The sequence below is a fragment of the Talpa europaea genome, assembly GCF_964194135.1.
Source record: "Talpa europaea genome assembly, chromosome: 9".
NCBI classification, from domain to species: Eukaryota; Metazoa; Chordata; class Mammalia; order Eulipotyphla; family Talpidae; genus Talpa; species Talpa europaea.
In genome coordinates, this window is record NC_140076.1 from 115647096 (window position 1) to 115665579 (window position 18484).

General features: G+C 62.6%; 1 protein-coding gene across 3 annotated transcripts; it reads right to left on the bottom strand.

The window, feature by feature from the left end:
- Positions 1-9490: 9490 nt before the first annotated feature.
- SEMA6C (semaphorin 6C) lies at positions 9491-17008 on the bottom strand (the record flags this gene model as incomplete). Of its 3 annotated transcripts, XM_084241639.1 has the most annotated exons (18): positions 9491-10530; positions 10773-10868; positions 11169-11213; positions 11373-11428; positions 11548-11625; positions 11860-12006; positions 12230-12403; positions 12574-12726; positions 13004-13135; positions 13381-13598; positions 13843-13931; positions 14077-14196; positions 14374-14464; positions 14657-14758; positions 15026-15082; positions 15234-15297; positions 15534-15648; positions 16891-17008. In XM_084241639.1, 18 exons carry the CDS (start codon positions 17006-17008, stop codon positions 9491-9493), a joined length of 2895 nt encoding a protein of 964 aa, XP_084097765.1. The 3 variants fall into 3 exon arrangements, with proteins under 3 accessions (XP_084097765.1, XP_084097767.1, XP_084097766.1); XM_084241641.1 differs by lacking the exon at positions 14077-14196; XM_084241640.1 differs by lacking the exon at positions 10773-10868.
- Between the last annotated feature and the right edge of the window lie 1476 nt (positions 17009-18484).

Genomic DNA, 18484 nt, shown 5'->3' on the forward strand with positions numbered 1-18484 from the left:
AAAAGATTTTAAGATGATATTCCTAATATGGATACACCCAGAGCCTTTAATAATTTGTCTCAGATTTTTGAGGTGTACCTGCTAGAGAAGAAAGCGGATTAGGGTGGGAGGCTGCGGCATGAGAAGCAAGCTCTGGGGAAGAGAAAGGAAGAGCTTCTGCTTCCCCGGCAGCAGGCATTCCCCACCATCCTGAGTCAGTTTCCCTGAAAAGGAATGTGATTGCTTGATGACATTTGCATCCATTGTGTGGCCTTAGTTCAGATGTCAAATTAAGAAACTGAAATAGAATTTTTAAAAACTGGAAGGGGAGGAAAAGTTGTTTATGTGGGAGAAGTGTATGTAAGTCCAGAATCCTCCAGGCTGTGCTTCCCCATGCTGGAAAGTGGCCAGGAAGAGGCTTGTGGGGTTATGAAACAATCTGGTCTCAAGATACAAACTTTGCTCTGGCTGCATTTTGTAAACTCACAATCAGGCCGGTAGTCTGTTGTTAGAACAACTTGCTCCCAAACACTTATTTATGTAATATCAAGCTTTAAAATCAACTCTTAATTTTATAAGATTTTGCTGTTTCCTAAGTGCCTTTCGTGGAACTTACATGGTATCCTCTGACATGCAAAAAAGGTAGAAGGCGTAAATGCTGAGGGTTGTGTAGTTTTTGTCTCCACTAGACTTGGGGAGAGTCAGTGGCTCTGCAGGCGGCAGGGTCACGGCTCCTTATAGGTGCTCGGTGTGTGCGCAAAGGGAGCAAGCTGGCAAGCGGAGGGAGCTTGTGGGCAGATACTTAGGCTGCATTGCCCCCGATTGCCCCCTGCCTCTGTGCCCGCTCCCTTTGCCCAGACACTTGCAGCGTGTGTCATTGCTGGGTTTTCTTTGTGTGTCAACTTGGAGTTTTCTCCGAAAGAGAGTATGGATGGAAAGAGAGCGGTCGTGGAAAAATTACATCATAGAGGTTATCGTCTTTGAAATTGAGCCCTCATCATTCTAGACTTGCTTGCTTGCTTTGTTGTAGATTAGAAGTCGAAACCAGAGGGAAATGTGCCAAGTAAACATTTGAATGACTGTTTAGAATACAGTTTTCTTAATTAGCGATCGTGGAGAAAACATACATTTTTAATTTGGCATAAAACTTGACAGTTGACATGGTTCTCTTTACCTTGATTAGTGGAGTAATTTGCTGCAGCTTTCCAGAGGTGCAGAATCATTTGGGGGCATAAAATAGACTGAAAAATTAACTCCCCAAACCAAATTCAACAAATAGGATTGACTAGTAAAAGCTTATAGGCAAAAAAAGAAAAAAACATTTTGAAGTTAATCTTGGCTACTGGCCACCTTAACTAGGGTTTCTCAAGGACTTGAGTACTGGACCCTCAAGAGGACCAGAGACCGGTTACCCCCTGCTGTTTGGGGTGACGGAAAATGTGGTGGGACATTGTAGGGGCAGGTTTTCTGACCCAGCAGACCGGGTCGAGGAGGAGTCAGAGGCCTCAGTGGCTTTTGCGGGTCTTTTATTTAGATTTACCAGGCACATGGCAGGCCGGGGCGCCGGGGGGGCGCCGGGGGGCACCGGGAGGCTGGCAGTCCTCCAGCCCCCAGCACATCCTCACTCCGTCCGGGCTCTCGGGCGTGCTCTCTGCTTCTCTTCTTCTCTCGGCTTCCATTCGTTCTTGGCTTCTGCTGGCGTCCCCGCGCCGCCGCCCTTAAAAACTCCGTCTCTCAGCCCAGCTGCACCCACGGCAGGTGCCACCATCAGGCCTGCATTCGGGACCTCAGGGTTCCCTCATCTGTCCTGATGGCGGGAGGCAGAAAAGCCTGATACTTTCTCCTTACCCTACAGAGATCCCAGGTCAGGGCGCAGACAAAATGCGGTCTCTGCTGTCGGCTCTTCCTGGTTGCCATGTTCTCTTTCTCCGAGCGCCCCTTTGAGCCGGGCGCTAACAATACGCTGCTATTGTGTCAGAGCTTTGCTGCTTGACTGGAGGGACCAAGCCTCGGTGTAGATGTACCTGCTTCTGTTCTTGGTGTGTATATTGACTTTAATTCTTTTTTCCCTCCTTCCTATTAAGGGAGTGGAGGCTGATGGTGCAGGAGCATCCAGGCCCAGCTGCCTCACTCTCTGAGGTGGTGTGATCCGGGCGGGAAGTTCCACCCAGCGCTCCCTCCAGAGCGTTCAAACCCTATTTGGGCGTCCCTGCCACCTCAGGCTCTGACTTCCTGTGGAGGCTGTCATCCCACCCGGAAAATCTCTGTTATAGCCCAAGTCACCTTTGATAACGGAGGGTCTCTGAGGTAGGGAGAAGAGCGAGATGGGAAGATGTCGGAAAGGAGCGAGCTAGCCAAAAAAAGTATTTGTTTTTATTTACTTGGAATAGACCTTTTAGCATCCCGGAGAATCAGAGAATGCGTCCCAGGACTTGATCTCCAGAGGAGGTGCCATGGCAGAGAACGGTAGATCAGGGTCCCCTGACCCCGTGGTTGCGCATTGAACAGGAAATGTATGACGGGAATACAGTTTATGATTTCGCATCTTTCTGGATCAGCCATGGAAGTTGGGAAATGTGACTCCACCTCCTGGGTTAGGGGATTCCAACTGGCGTATTGGCAGGGTTGGACTAGAGAATCAAGTAAACAAATGGCGAGCGTTGGTGTCTGAGCAGGAGAACGTGGAGCGGGGCTGGCTGCCCTCCCTGAAGTAAAGCTGCTTTGACAATGTCAGTATTAGCGCAGCAATTTCTAGACTATATCTGCATTTGGTCCTAAGCCTTCCCCCGAAAGAGAAGTACATTTTCATATTTCTGTTCTTGTTCCTGGCTTCAGGGAAATTAAGAATGTGTGAACGTACATTCCCTTGCTGTCACTACCTCTTGCTCCTGGTGCCAGCCAGCACCGAGGTCTCTTCATTGAAATGTGGGAGAACTTGGCTTCAGGTGTCTATGTTTTGAACTCAGTGCCTTCAAAGATGTTCTTTTTCTCTGTCAGACTGTGTTTGGTCTTGTTGGCTGGCCTTCCCCTCTCTCCAGCTTTATCATTGCAGAGTTAACATGTGTCTCCTCAGTGGTGTTAGAAATATTTGGCATTCGAATTACTTTTGCTTTGTATTGACGTAAAAGAAATGAATTTACCAGAGGCCCCTCCAGTTGAAGCCAGGTGTGTGGCCGGCGCACCTGAGGCCCCTTGCGGGGCTGCGCGCACGTGTTCACAAGCAACACGATTCCCCTCGTTTCTCTGCAAGGCTCAGCGATAAAGTTCCTGGTGTAACCCGTGAGTACTTTCATGTCAGCAGGCGCGTTCCAGGCTCCCTGGAAGGGGAAGACAGAACATCCCTTTGGCCCTCTGGCGGAGGTGTGCTGTGGCGGGGTGATGGGAAACCCGCGGGAGGCTGTCCCGGGCCTGGTTCAGAGAGGCCTGTCTGCGGCGTCTGGGTCTGGCGGGTGACTGCAGGTGAGCCGAGAGGTTGGAGTGGTTGGAGCAGAGCAGCGTCTGGGCGGGGGGGGGGGGGGGGGGGGGGGGGGGGGGGGGGGCTGGACCTGCCCCTCCTCCGCAAGCCTCAGCTCCTGGGGCTGCTGTTTGACTGGCCCTTGTGAAATCTCGCCCACCTCCGAACACGGGGCAGAAGGCCCTGGCCAAGCACCCACACGCTGCCCCTCTCCCCTCCCAGCCCGCGAGCGCATCCTCTGCGGCTGGAGCTCCGTGACAAATGCCGCTCTCCTGGCGCACACTGCGGCCTCCCGACCGGGTCTCCGGCCCCGGAAGGCTGGTGTGGAGCGGGCGTCAGTGCCCCGCGGAGAAGCAGCGGCCAGGACGGACCGCGTGCCCGGAGTGCCCCGTGCCCCCGGCGGTGCCCGCCTGACCCCGTGTGCGCGGGGCGGTGCCCGGCGAGGCCTCGTCCCTGCGCAGGCAGATGTCAGGGGACCCGCGCGAGGGTATGGGTTTGGATGAAGCCGCAGAGGAGCTCGTGGGAGTCGGGCGGGGACGTTCCTAGATGCCCCGTCGCAGTGTGGCCCGTGAACGGCAGGAAGTTCCGACTCCCCGGCTTCCTCCCTCCGCTTCCCCCCAAGTGCTTCTGCCTCCGTGACCCCATTGTTCTCATCTCCCCGGCCTTTCCCAGGCACCAGGACTTAATTAGTAGGTCACCCTAACCCGCGGGCCTCCCCTTTCCTCCTCCACCCCCCCCTTCCGCGTGCTTGTTTTCTGTTTGCTCTGAAGTGGTGGTGTCTGAGAATGAATCCAGGTCACACCCGGAGCCCGTGCGCTCCCCGTTGCCTGAAGCCTGCGGCGGCTCCTTCTGGCGGCAGTTTTGACCGCGGCTCTGTGTACGGCCCGGCGAGCGCCTCCGTGAGGGCGGGGAGAGGGAGCGGCGGGTGGGTGCCTGGGCTGTTCTCCCTGCAGCCTCCGTTTTTCAGGTCGTCTGGCAGCTTTATGTACAGCGTGATTGCCGTGGACTAAAGCGTACTTTTCTTTTTTTATTCAGATTTGAATGAAATAGGGTTTGATTCTAACGAGCGTGTGAGAGAGAGAGCGAGCATTCGTGCGATGCACAGCGATACGGAGCTATAGTATAGACTCGATTTTTGTACTGCCATTCAAAAATAAAGATGTTTCTTAATAAAACGGCGCAGTCTTACCATTTCGGGGCGTCGCTGAATTTTTTTCCCATCTCCCGAGCAAAAGTTCTGTCTACTCCCTGATCACAGGATGAAACTCAATAGCCAGTTTTCTCCAAAGGGGGGCAAGGCGTAGGGGGGCAGGCTTCTTCCCCTGCTGGGGCTCCTCTCGCCCAGCCACTCTCTCTCCTTGTCTGGCTGCTCAGCCGCTGCTCTGAACGGGCAGGGGCGGAGGTGAGCATGGAAGTGAGGCTGGGGAGAGCTTGTGACCACCCGGTAGACTTCCAGCTTCCTCCCTTCTCTCATCCCTCCCTCCCCCCCTCAAACAGCCCGCCAAGGGCAGAGACCAGCAGCTGAGGGAAATGGTTCTGTGCTTTGTGTGGGGGTGAGGTCAGTGCTGAGGTGGGGGGGGCGGGCATCAGGCTCAGGGAATCCTGGGAATAGTGGCTTCTCTCTGCTGGTTTCTCAGCTGTTCTAGTGAGCTCCTTGCTTGCTGTCTCGGTCTGATCCGGCACATGTTTAGTAAGCAAACTCGAGGAGCAGCCTAGTTGTGGCACAGCCCCCCGCCCTAGTAGCTGGGGTTCCAGGGGGTAACCCTAGCACCCTAGAGGGATGTGCCCACCTAGTGCACAGTGTTCTCAGCTGCTCCCTTGGCAGTAAGAAAGCCTTTCTCAAAGGAGGGTGGGACCAAAGTCATGGACACAGGAGCGTCTCCCCGGCACATGAGCATCAGCTAGACCTTTGGACAAGCTCTCTCAGTCAGTAATTAGGAAGCCCTACACCTGCCACTAACAGGTCATTGCTTTTTGGTGGATACGTATAGTCACTGTTGTGTGCGTGTATTAATTAAAGTAATTCTGGCAGGTCCCTCATAAATGCCTGTGCAGTTTCTGCTGAGAGAAAAAGCAGGGACTTGAGAAGCAAAGAACTAAGAGTCTTGTTGAATTAAAATCCTGGTGAGAGGGCCTCCCCAGTGGCGCAAGGGGTTAAGCTCCGCACTGCGAAGCTGTCCGCAGCCTCTGCAGCATTGAGTTAGATCCCTGACCTGGCCAGGGAGCAACCCCACAGACCTCTCCTGTCTCGCTTGCTGCTCCCCTCAGCAGTGTTTCGGCCAGTCTGCCTGTTCTGCTCCCCACTGTGTCTCTGGTAAATCCTCTCAGCCCCCACATCGCTGGCCTATACTCAGCTCTTGTGTGTATGAGTAAATCTTTTTAAAAAAAAATCCTGGTGGGCCTCCCCTAGTGGCGCAGCGGTTGAGCGCTGGGCTGCGAGGCTGCCCGCAGCCTCTGCAGTGCTGATTCCTTCCCCAGCCACCAGTGAGGGTCCCACAAAAAAAAAAATCCTGGTGAGAGAAGTGTCAGGACCATGGGACTGTTGGAGGGAATCAGAGACAGGAACCCAGAGTTGTCTGAAGGGTAATGTGCTTATGTGAAGGGGAAGTTGAACTGGAAGAACTGTCCTAAGAGCTCTCTGTGAAAGGGAGCCCCCCAAGGAGAGCAGCGGCCAGAATGTACAAGAGAAGGTTGAATGGGAGCCGCTTGGTGATACCCACCCCTGTGTAGGTTTGTGCAACGTGTCTGCGGGGAACAGGAAGGCCGTCAGAGCCCCTGAGCGTAGCGTAGGCCTGCCCTCTACTCCCACAACCTGCCCTACGGTTTAAGAAAGTTTTTATTGCATGCAAGAAGACACTAGCAGGACAATTGCAGTCGCTTCCACGTTTTACACCTTTGCTGAACGTCTGGCAGGAGGCGCAACACTTTGCGTGGGCACAGACACCGTCCCGGAGGTTTTCTCCTCAGCATATAGCTACAAAGACCAGGCCGAGACTTTGCCCCAGCACCTCAGCTTTCAAAATCTCTTCTATCGAAAATGACAGTTTGTGTGGTTACGAGTCCTTTAATCAGAACACCGCCTTACTCAACAGCATCTCAAGCTGCAGTTCAACAACTAGGGACCGAAGTAACTTCTCCAAGCACCTTTCCTACAAACTCCCTAAAGCAAATTTTGCTCCAACCTAACTGAGGAGGCATCTGCAAAAAGTGGCCACTCAGCAGTACTTATGGGAACTGCGCCTCTCTCCCAGCAGGGCCCAGTGACAGGAAACTAGAGCGTTGTCCTTGCAGACCACTCCCCTCCCTCCTGTACTTTTTGTCTTTCCCGGGAGGCTAATCTGTGTAACTTTCATTCAGGATCTCACGTGTTTTGGCTTCCAGTTGGGTTAAGCCATACTTTTGGATAAATAGTCCATTATTTTGAGCATGGCATCTGTTCCCCATTTATTACCCAGTCCAGTGTTAAAGGTGGGTGATCTAGAGCCTCCCTGGGGGCGCAGGGGTTAAGTCTCAGCGCTATGAAGCTATTGGCAGCCACTGAAGTACCAGTACGAGATCCAGCCCCAGCCAGGGAGCTACTCACAGGGCGCAGCAGACCTCTCCTGTCTCCCCACTGCTCCCCTCAGCAGTGGGTTTCAGTGGATCTGTTACAGGACAACCACAAAGCCTGTATGGAATTAGCAGAGGACATCCTTTCCCCCTAACAGATCCACCTGTTCTGGTCCCCACTCTGTCTCTGGTGAATCCTCTCACCCCCCACACACTTCTGGCTTACACCCCAGCTTTTGTATGCATAAATAAATCTTTAAAAAAAATAAAGGTGGGTGATCCTTAGAGAGGTTTCATAATTCATGGTGCACTTGACCCTGACACTCAAACATGTAATCTTAATTCTTGAGTCAACAGTTCTGACAGGTCAGCTGCTGGGTTAGCAGCAGAGGCTGAGTAACTCATGCCAGCGTGGCTCCCGAGTGCGAGGTAGTGGCATCGAGGAGACACAAATCCGAGAGACAATAATAGCTCAGGCCCCTGTGACTTGGTTCCCAGAGAACCCAAGATGCTGAACAGCTTTTCCAGCTTTGTGGCTGTGGAACCTTCTGTGTTTCAGGTCCCCAAAGTCTTGCACAAGCTGATGGACTCTGCCCGCTGGGGCTCTGGTTTCTCCATAACCTCCCGTGATGCCTCTGAGAAATCAGCTTAGAAAGCCCTCAGGACGCCAACTTTATCCTCCTGTTGGCACATTCTGTTTTTTTCTGAAGACAAAGTTGGAGCTAATTCCTAATTTTAAAAAAAGACTAACAGCCGATTTCTTAATTGAGGTCGTGTTTACCCCTCTGTTGTCAGTGATAACTTCGCTGAAATCATCCCTTTAATTTAGTCACTTTGTTGGGATGAGGTATTTTGTGAGTATTAATGAATTACATCCTTGATAGTCTATTTTGAGCACATAACTCTTTCCCACAGAGCAGTTCACTGAAGCCTACGCGTGTATGGCGAGTTGCAGACCCTGCGGGCTATGCTCTCTGCATGTTTTCCTCCGAAGAATGCTCAGATTAGTTGCACTGCTAACTTCCCATGAGAAAACTCCTTGAGGCCGAGTGGAAGAACCGCTGCTCTCACGGCAGGGAGGAGGTTCTGAGTCCGGCTCAGGACTGCGGCCTGCAGCGGTCAGCATGTTCCTGGGAGCCGACGGGCGAGCGCGCTTCACGACCAAGTGGACACCAGGGCTTCCACCTGCCAACGGCTGCTCCGGGCAGCCACGGGTTCCGTTTCTGTACTATTTCCCCTTGGGGTCTATATTCAAAACCGGGGGTCATTCACCACTTTCCCTTGTGACCACCTCCGGGAGAAGAGCTGCGAGGTGACACTTGCCCCCCAAGGCTGTGACATCCTGCCCTGTCCCGCCGCAGCACCTCGGGCTGAGCAGGCCAGTGACGTCACGGCACCGCCAGTCCCCATCCCCCGCGCTTCCCTCCGCTCCCCGGGAACCGAGCACTCTGGGCCCAGAAGGGCATCCAGCGAGGGACGCCGGGGCCCAAGGCCGTCGCCCACCACGACGGGGATGCGAGCAGGAAAGGGGCGGCCCGCGACGCCTCGGGGCGCAGGGGGCGCAGCGCGCGAGCTCGGGGCACGCGCACAACCTTGACAGCTGCACACGTGCCTGGAGGGGCGAGCGCGGCGCGCGGCTCGAAGCCTGCCCGGCCCAGCCCGCGGGGCGCCCGCCTGGGGCAGCGCTGCCCGGCGCGGGGCGCGCCCTCCGGGCTCCAGCCGCGGGGCTCGGCCCGGCCTCCAGGGGGCGCTCGCCGGGGCGGACGCGGCCACGCGCCGGCTCGAACCCGGCTCGTAGATCCGCGGGAGCGGCCACCGCCCGCGCGAGGCCTTCGGCGGCCTCCTCGCCGGGGCGCTAGGCGGAGCGGCCCGTCCCTGCCTTTGGCCCGGGGTGACCGGTAGGCGCCCGCGCCCCGCCCCGCCCGCCCCGCCGAGAAACCCCCGCCGCGACCCCGGGACGCGCGGGGCGGGGCGCGGGCTGCGCATGCGCGCGAGGGCGCCCGCGGGACGGCCCGGGCCCCGCCGAGGGGGCTGCGCTCGCCCCGGCCCGCCCCGCCCCCGCAGCACGAGAGCTCCCGAGGGGCGACTTCAGTCACTTCCGCTGCAGCTTCATTTATTTCTCCAAAAACGCCCGCCCCTCCCGCCGTCCGGGCCGCGAGGGCGCCCCCCGCCCCCCGCGGGGACCCCGCCTGTGGGCCGCCCGGCCTCGGGGCGCTCGGGGCGCGGCGGCGGGCCCGGGCGGGGGGCGCGGCCGCGCGGGATCCTACACAGTAGGAGGGCCCGGCCGCCGCCCGGGAGGCCCCCCGGGGCCCGCCGAGGGGCGCCCGAGGGCGGGTTAAGGCAGCTCGGCGGGGGGGTTGCCAGCGCCCCAAGCTGGCTCGCCGAGGCGCGGCTCCCGCGCCCCCCGGCGGGAAGACAGTCCACGGTCAATAAATTAACCCGAGGCGCGGCCCCGACTCCCAGAGTCCGGAGCGGGGGGCCGGGCCACGGGGTCGGGGAGCGGCGCCCCTAGAAGTTGAAGTGGCCGCCGCCAGGCCCGGCCGGCGGCGAGGGGGGCCCGGCCGGGGGCGGCTTCGGGGGCAGCTGGGGCTTCTCGGCGTCCACTCTCTTCAGCGCGCGGCCCCGGTAGCCCTCGGGCCGGCCCAGGTACAGGAGGTGCCTCCCCGGGCCCCCCGAGTACCTGGCGGGGCCGCCCGAGGGGACCCGCGTGAGCAGGGCGGGGGGCGCGCGGGGCGCGGGGCAGGGCGGCCGCCGGCCACCCCCGACCCCGAGCCGGGGAGCGGGGGCCGAGAGCGCGGGCCGGGCGGCGGGGGCCGCGCACCTGCCCTCGGGGGGCACGTCCAGCCGCAGGGGCGGGGCGCACTCGCGGGGCAGCGGGCCGGCGCCCGCCAGGAGCGCGGGGACGGGCTCGGGCGGGAGCGCCCGCGAGGTGAACGGGGGCGGCCCGGGGGGCTCGGGGCCCCCGCGCGGCGGCGGCGGGCCGTGCAGGTAGCGCAGCAGCTCCTCCAGGGTGGTCACCTCCACGGCCTGGCCCGGGCAGCCGGGCGGCGGCGGCCGCACCAGCACGCGCGGCGCGGGCCCGCCCGCCGCGCTGCCGCCGCGCGCGCGCCCCGGGCCCTCCTTGGCGTTGTTCCCGTTCTGGTTCCACTCCCAGGGCGCCCCGGCGCGGCGGAGGTGCTTGGCCGGCAGCTCGGGCGTGGACTCCGGCGTGGGCAGGCAGGCCAGCTCCGGCGGGGGCACGGCGTCGGGGGGCGGCAGGAAGGTGGTGTAGAGCTGGGGCGTCTGCGCCCCGTCGGCGTCCTTGGGCGGCGGCGCCGGCTCGGGGCCCGCGCCATGCAGCCGGGCCAGGCTGCGCAGGGAGAGAGGCCGCGGGAGGCCCGGCGCCTCCACGTCCTTGCCCCGACGGCGGTGCGCGCGGCGACAGGCGCAGGAGACCAGGAGGCCCGAGACGGAGGCGCCCAGGGCGAAGGCGGCGGCCACGCAGGCCAGGAGCAGCGGGATGGGGACGGAGCGGGCGGCGGAGGCTGTGGGCAGGTCCCGGCGCACGCCTGACCGAGGGAGGAGCGAGACTCAGCTCCAGGCGGCTGTGCCTGGACGACCAGGCACCTGGACGGCACCTCCCCGACCCCTGAGCGCACACAGCGGCCGGTTTGTGGGCCGCGTAGCCATGCCAGGGGCAGGCGCCACCCTGCGCGAGGTGTTAGTGAGCACCAAACACGGGGCGGTGAGGGGTGAGTTCTTCCAGTCAGCAGCCGCGCACCTCGCACCTGCCCCGCCCCCAGCCCCTTACCCTGCGTGTGCGCTCCAAGAGTGGAAGACTGGGGCCCGGGGTGGGCGTCACTGGGGGGGCTGGGGGTCTCGGGGGAAGGGCCAGGACCCAGAAGCACTGGTGACAGAGACCAGGTCAGAGCCAGTGAGGCCCCTCCTCGCCGCCCCGGTCACCCACTTGGGTCCCCCACCCTCGACTCTGGAACCCAAAGGTGCACAGCTCCAGCCTCTGCTCTCCTGCGGGTGTGGGAGGCTCGCCAGGCCCTCAAGGCCTACGGGCATTTACTAAGCACCTGGATGAGCCGCGCCCGAGCTCTGTGTGGGGTGAATGTGGGGCACGCTAACCCCCTCTGAGGCTGCCCAGCGTCCGGGTGCGGGGGGCTGAGCGCGGGAAGGGGCGGCGGGCCGAGGCGCTCACCGTAAGCAGAGTCCCCTGTGCCAGACTGACTCCCCGTGGATCCATCTGTGACGAACAGAGAGGAGGTCAAGATGGGGGCAGGGAAACCCTGAAAATCTGCTGGGGGTGCCTGTACCCCGGGTGGAGAGACAGACAAAAGGCCACCCGCGGAGCCAAGGCCACGAGCAGCAGCGGCTGCGGTGGCAGCAGCCCTCGAACGTTCACCTTGGCAGTCACCCTGTTCCGTGGGCTCCTGGCTCCCAGATGGATCCACATCCGTCCTGGGAGGAAAAGGGGGTGCTCAGGGCAGTTACATAGCTCCCCGCCCCCCTCCAGCCCTCCACTTCCTCTCTCAGTGGGACCGAACTCTTTCCTAGGGAGCCAGGGGCCCTTCACTTACCCACCAGGCCCCCTGATGTCCACACAGCCTCTGGAGCTGTGCCATCCACAGTAGGGGTCCCGAGAAGCCAGGCAGCTCCTAGGGAGAGCTGAGTCACGTGCGGCTGGGACCTCTCCCGGCAAATCGCCTTCCCTCCCGCCTCTTCTCACCCGGAGGAGGCGCCCAGCCTGCTGTTCCTCCTGCCCGCCAATCCCTATTCTGGTCCCATCCCCAGACACGCCAGGCAGCTCCCCGCACACCAGCCCCTTGCATCCCGCCATGCCGGTGGCCCGGGGGGCGCGTGTGCAGCAGGGCCTGGCAGCGGCCCCTCACCTGCGGCAGGCCCCGTGTCGGGCGCACCGGCTGAGGGGGAGGTAGATGATGCAGCCAGAAAAAGCCACAAAGAGCCTGTGCCCCTGGGCGTCCAGCTCCAGCCCGATGACTCGCCGAGCTGTTTGGGGAGCCCGCCTCCCACTGCACCTAGGGTGAGGCAGAGGGGTCAGGGGGGCAGGCGAGGCTCCTCTTCCCCTGGGTGAGTTAAAGAACAAGGCGGGCAGCACACAAGTAACTCTCGGAGCTGGGGCTGCCCAGGCGCCGCCCTGCCCCCCCCATGTCCAGCTTCCACCCTGCAGAGCCGGCGCTGGCGGCCCCCAGCCATCACCTCCCGTTACCACTTCACGTCCCATCCTCGCCAGGGCCTCACCGGGAGGGGCTGTAGGCATCAATCTCTTCCAACAGGACGGGCTCGTGGCCCCCAGGCTCCCCCCCGGGGGGCAGCACCTTCAGCACTGTGCCGTCGCTGGAGCCGAGGAACAGCACGGTGGCGTTCCCGTAGCGACCGGCCGTGCCGTCCACGGCTACCTGGGTCAGCAGGGCCCTGGGGGAGGCGGGACGGGCCTCGGGTCAGGGCGGCCTGAGCAGCAGGAGCCCGCGTGTCCTGGCTCCCACTCCCGGACCCAGGGTGTCCTGAGCTCCCCAAGGTGATTCACATTGTGGGGTCAGAGGCTGAGGGCGAGGGCGTGGTCAGCGCTTTGGCCCCATACGTACCTGCTGGTGAGGGTGAGCAGAGGCTGGTGGGTAGCAGGTGGCACGGCAGGGTCCAGCAGCGGGTGGGCCTTGATGAAGGTCAGGACGTCGTCAGGGAGGTCTCGGGAGGAGGGGAACGAGGCCGCTCCACCGACCCCGGCACACGACCCTGGCCTGGGGGCACAGGGGCAGGCCTTAGGGGCAGGGCTGGGCTTCCAGGGCCTGTGATGTGCGCCCCCCACCCCGCCGTTCCCATATGTGTAGGTGGTCCTGGCTCCCCTGCACAGTGACTCTCACGCGACCCCCCTCCCTGCGCAGCTCCCCCGCGGAGTCCCGCTCCAGCCCCTCCAGGCCCTCCAGGCCTCGGGCACCGTACTCCCTGCTCATAACCCCATCTGGGGAGCGGATACTGCCTGCTTCTGCCCCCACAAAAGCCACCCCCACCTTGTACCTGGGGGAGGGGACCCTGTCCTCGGACACCGGGGTCCAGGCCCCATCCACACTCCTCTGCTCCTTGAACTTGCCCTCAAACCCGCGCTCAACATCATCCAGGTAGAAGGCGCAGACTGCAGAGCCGGGGATGCTGAGGGAGCCAGAAAAGGGTGCGGCTAGTGTCAGAGGGACAGCCCAGCCCCTCCGGAGACCTGGCAGCTGCCCTTCAGGCACCATAGTGGGCACAGCCTGAGAGGGCGGGCAGGAGAAAAAAGATGGCAGGGCAGCAGGCGGGTTTTGAGCGGCGCTTCCCCTCAGCACCCCGTGGGCCACCAGGGAGGCTCGGGCACTGGGCCGCCAGGGACAGGCAGCCACTCTGCTCAGGCCGGCACCAACCTGTTGGTCTGGGTGGTGAAGACCCCGAAGAGAGCAGCGTGGCCATGCAAGTTCGCAGGCCCGGTCAAGGCCTGCAAGACGTCGAAGTAGAAGGTGGAGTCCCCGGGGACGGAGCAGTTGAGCCGCAGCTTCAGGAAGGATGTCCAGTGGCGGTCCAGGGCCCGCGGGGAGCCGCCCATGTCGCGCTTACACACTCGGGCCACCCGCGAGAACTGCACCTGGGCGGCGGGGACGGAGCGGGGGCAGCGGGAGAGGAAGGCGGTGAGGCGGTGAGTCGGGGCAGCAGGAGAGACACGGTCGGAGCTCAAGGCCAGGTGTGGGCGGTTGGTCCTCGGGATTGAGGATGAGGGCACCGTGGGGCCGGGGCGCACAAGGCTGGGGGGCTTGGAGTCCAGGGGGCTGTTGAGGTCGGGTCAGGAGCTCTCCCTTGATCCCGACTGGCCCCCGTGCCCGCCGCCTTACCCTCCCCAGCCGGACGTCCTCCACAGAGACCTCGCGGAAGAAGAAGTAGACGTGGTCCCCATGCTCCAGGGCGTGGACAAAGTGCGGCTCTGGGGGGCGATGAGAAGGGGCGTGAAAAGCACCTGCTCCTGCTCAGGCGCTCCTGGCGTCCTGCCCACTCCACCCCGTCCCCTGCTCCCTCCATGGCCGCCCCGCACCCCCTCCCCAAGACCGGTCCCCCAGGCCCGCCCTGACCTCGGAGCCACTTGGAGTCGTACTTGGCGGAGCGGAGTGGAGGCTGTGGCCCGAGGCTCCTGTAAACCACAGCGTCGCTGGCCTGGAAGTCTGCGGCGGTGGCCGAGTACAGGCTGCCCTCTGGAGGGGTGGGAGGCCGGGCTCTGGGGACATGCCCTGGCTCTGGGGGCCTCCTACGCCTCTACCCAGGCCCCACCCGGCTCCCGCCTCAACCCTCCACTGGGGAGCCCTGGGGAAGACCCATGGGGAGAGGAGCCAAGGTGGGCGCTTCCTCCAGTCACAGGCCCCGGTGCACACCTGCGAAGACAGCCACGTTGGACTGGGTGGCATCAAAAGGGCATCGAGCCTGCCCACTCAGCTCCTCCCCCTCCTGCTGCAGCGAAGTGATCTGGAGGCAGAGGGAACAGGTGCTCAGAACTCTCGGGTGCTGCAGTCCTGCCCCAAGGACCCCCTCAGGTCCCTGTGCCCCCCCGCCCCACCCCTCTGGACCCCTGCACTCTGGGCGGTCCCCCACCCCATGGATCCCTCCCCAGCAAACCAACCGCCCCGCTGATCTGGCCGGGCCCCTCCGCCTTTGTACCCCATAGCTGCGGCACACGGGGCTGAAGGAGTTTGTCCCACAGGCGAGCAGCGTCTGGGAGTCCCAGGGAACGAGGACGCGGATATAGTTGTGGCACTCGTCCTGCGGGGAGGCGGCTGCGTCAGGACCCGCTCCGGCTGCAGGGCCGCTCCCGTGGCCGTCGGCCCCGGGGGGAGGCCCCAGCGCCTGGACAGGCCTCTGGCCTCCCGGAGCCGGGCCTGCCCTTCACGAGGCACCGGAGGAAGCCGGAAACCGCGATTCTCTCCCCTTTGTGCTTTCCTCTGTGGCCTGGCCTGGGAGAAGGGGGTGGGAATGGGGTGCAGAAGGGGCCCGTGTGGGCAGCCAGGGGCGGGCGACCCTGCTCCTCACCGTCAGCTTCCCCCGCACGGCGCAGTTCTCCACATCCTGGCTCCGCCATGTCAGGTACTGGAGAGAAGGGGAAGACGGGGGTCAGGGGCCGCGCCCCGCCTCACCTCATGACTCCTCATGACTCCTCGAGGCTTCACCTTCCCGCCCGCTCCACCCCTGCTAACCGGCTCCCGCCCCGGCCAGCCTGCCCTCCCCACAGGGCCCTCACCTTGTTGGGCACCAGCCCCTCCCCTTCTTCTTGGGCTTGGAGATCGAAGGAGAAGACGTGGTCCCTGAGGGAGGGTAGGAGGGATGAGAGCTGAGCCCCGGGCCCCACCTGCCCGCGCGCCTGCTTGGGGCCCAACAGTGCAGCCCCGCCCCTCCCCCAGCCACACCTGGGCCCCTGCGCTCTGGGCTGCGGCTCGCACACCTGCGCGTGTCCCCTGCAAGACGCTGCAGGGGCCATGCAGGCATCCAGGCGGCCCAGGAGCGTGCAGGTCGGCCCGCGGCTGTGCCACGGCCAGCTTACCGGGCAGCCACCAGCAAGGTCTGGTTCAAGGTCAGGAATCTCTGAAAGTCCAGCCCAAGCTCTGCCACCCCAGTATCGTCCTCCAGGCCACGGAACCAGGATGATGGGGAAGTACCTAGAGCAAGGCGGCGGGCGCTGAGGGCCAGCAGGACACCACACCCCACGCCCCTCCAGCCGCGGGGAGCAGCCGCGCTCAGCCGGACGTGAGCTGAGCTGTGGGTACCAGTCCAGCTGGTCGTGAGGCTGGTTATAAAAGAAATGATCGGCTAACCCCAGCCCTTCCCCGCTGCCAAGCGCTGCGTCAGCATCGAGCTGCATCCTCTCGGCTAATACGGCCCGGGGGTGAGGACTAACAGCGGCCCCATTGGTAGGCCACGAGGCTGAGGCTTGGGGCCATGAAGGAATCTGCAGAGCTCATCCAGCGCATTCAGCGGCAGGTACCCGCGTTCAGATCCGCGCCGTCTGACTCCAGAGCCCAGCCGCATCCGGCCTTGGAGTCGCCGCCGAGCCAGCGATTTCCTGTCGCTGCCAAGCACACCCCGTCCCTTCTGCAGCCTTCAGTCACCCCCTCTCTTGGCACCCCCACAAGCCTCTTCACCTGAGCCCCCAGGCCTCCGCCTCCTCTGAGCAGCTCAGCGTCCCCCAGGCCCAAGCACAGAAGCCACGGTCAGCTGCACTCAAGGAAGCCCTGGGTTTAGGGTAAGTGGACACCGGCAAGGCGCATAGACTGCGTCTGGCGCCCGTTTGCGATTCTCCCCCAGTCTCCCCAGTAACCCAGCGACGCCTCCCTCACCCTGAGCCGAACTCCAAGTCCTACACAGAACAGGAACCAGAGAAAGGTTCTCCTCAGAGGTAGCGGGTTTCTGGGCCTCTGCTTGGTACCAGGGTCAGCAGTGGCACTGCGCTGGGTGCCCCGCCCTCGTGGGCAGCTGGGACGGAGCCAGCACGGACATTGTTCCCGGCCATTGACGCGCGTTACCTCGCTTTACCCTAAATAGCTCTACCAGGTGGGCAGGCTGTGGTCTACATTTGCAGAAGAGGAGACTGAGGCAAAGAAAAGTTAAGGCACCTGACGGCAGCCCCTGGGCTGGGAGCGGCTCGGCAGGGCCCGACTTGCTAAGGTTGGCCCGGCTGCACACGCTCCGCTCTTCAGCACAAACGAGGTTGCCTGAGTGAAGGAGGCGGCCGGGGAGGGCGACCGGCCCGAGGGACCCGCACGCTCCACCTCTCTGGGCCCCTTGCTGGCCGGGCCAGAGGCTGAGGGCCTTCCCGCACCTGGTCTCCCACGTAGGGCTGCGCCTCAGGTCTGGAGACAGCGCAGGCGCGGAGGCACAGCGCACGGGGGGGGGGCACTCACCTTGCAGGTCGGAGGTCAGCAGAGGAAGGGGGTCCTGAGGAAAGGCGGCCTGGGAATGGGGAAGTGAGAGCAGCAGCAGCAGCAGCAGCAAGGGCATGAAGTGGGGGGCACGGGGCATCCTGTGCGGGGCAGCTCAGGCCCCAGGGGGTGCCCCCTCACCCATATGCTGGCCCTGAAAGCAGAGAGAGAAAAGTGGGGGAAGGGAGCAACGGCCCCCACCCCACGCAGGCGGGCTCCGCCCTGTTCTATCCCCAGAAGACCCTGTGGAGTGGGGAGAAGAACCCTCTCTGGCACTGCCTCCGGCCCGGCCAGCTGTCACTGTCACTCGGGGCCCTTCCCGCCGCAACTGGTCCAAACTGGCTGGTAAGAGGCCTGCCGGTGTGACCCCAGGTGAGGACAGGACACACCCGCTCCCCCACCCCAGGCTTCTCGCTCGGCCTCTCCCCCTCCCGGCTGGGTCTGGGACATTCGGTAGGTGACACCTCCTGGCCCCCCTCTTGCTAACCCCTTCTCAGCTATAATTAGACGCTGAAGCCTTAAAATTATAAATAGTGACTCCTTGGCACCAGGAGGAGGAAGAGGGCACTGCGTCGGCCCCCTCCCCCCCAGACCCCGGGCTCCCGGGCACGGACAGGCCCGTGCCCAGACCAGGGCAGCGGCAAGGTGGCCACCACCCCCCGCCCCCGGCCACCCCCGGCCAAGGAAGGAGAGCCTGGGGGGGGGGTCCTGCTCTGAGGTCCACTTCAGGGGCCCTGGCAGAGAGAAGCTGGGGGTGAGGGGCTATATTAGCAAAAAACGAATCCGCATCAAAGCCAGATCAGAGGCTAAATTTAGCTCTAACTGCAGCTGTCTGCCCGACCACTGTGCCCCCTCCCAGGCGCTCCAGCCCCGTCCCCGCCGCCCAGAGCCCCTGCCTGCGCCTGCTGGCGAGAGCAGACCCGGGGACCAGGCCCAGGCCCCAGGACCAGGCCTGGCTGGGGTGCAGCTGAGCGCACCCCTTCCCCTGCCTCCTCTCTTCGGGCTGCCTCAAAATGGAAATATAAATAATTCAAAGATGGGCAGGCAGTTGTGGCCCCAAGTCCAGGAAAAGATGGGCATGCTGGAAGGCACGGCACGGGAGACGGGACGGGCCTCTGCCGGCCACGGCCTGCAGACAGGGGGGGCGGGGGGGGGGTGGTGGGAGGTGTGCAAGGGCTTCCTGCCTTCTCCAGAAATTGAAGTGAGGGGCCAGGCAGGCCCGGAAATCAGGTCAGGAAGCGTGAGACGTGCTCCCTCCCCAGCCCTCAAGCGCCATGTCCCCTAAAGAAGGCCTAGCGGGTCCATCTCCCCAGCAATTCCACTCTGGGAGCCAGGACCCAAGCACCCCACCCCCCGCCCAGCGTCACTGGTGGGAAGGCTGACGTCAGATGGGGTCCCAAGGGAGCTGGAGGAGGGGGGAGGGAGAACACCTAATGATGACCCCCTCCCCAGGGGCGCAGGCAGCCAGCTAACACCCTCCGGTGCCGCCAGGCCAAGCCCCCCTCCCCCACCACGTTTCCGGGTGCTGATGCTCTGGAGGGAAGAGAAAGGGACACAGCTTGTCTCTCATCCTCCC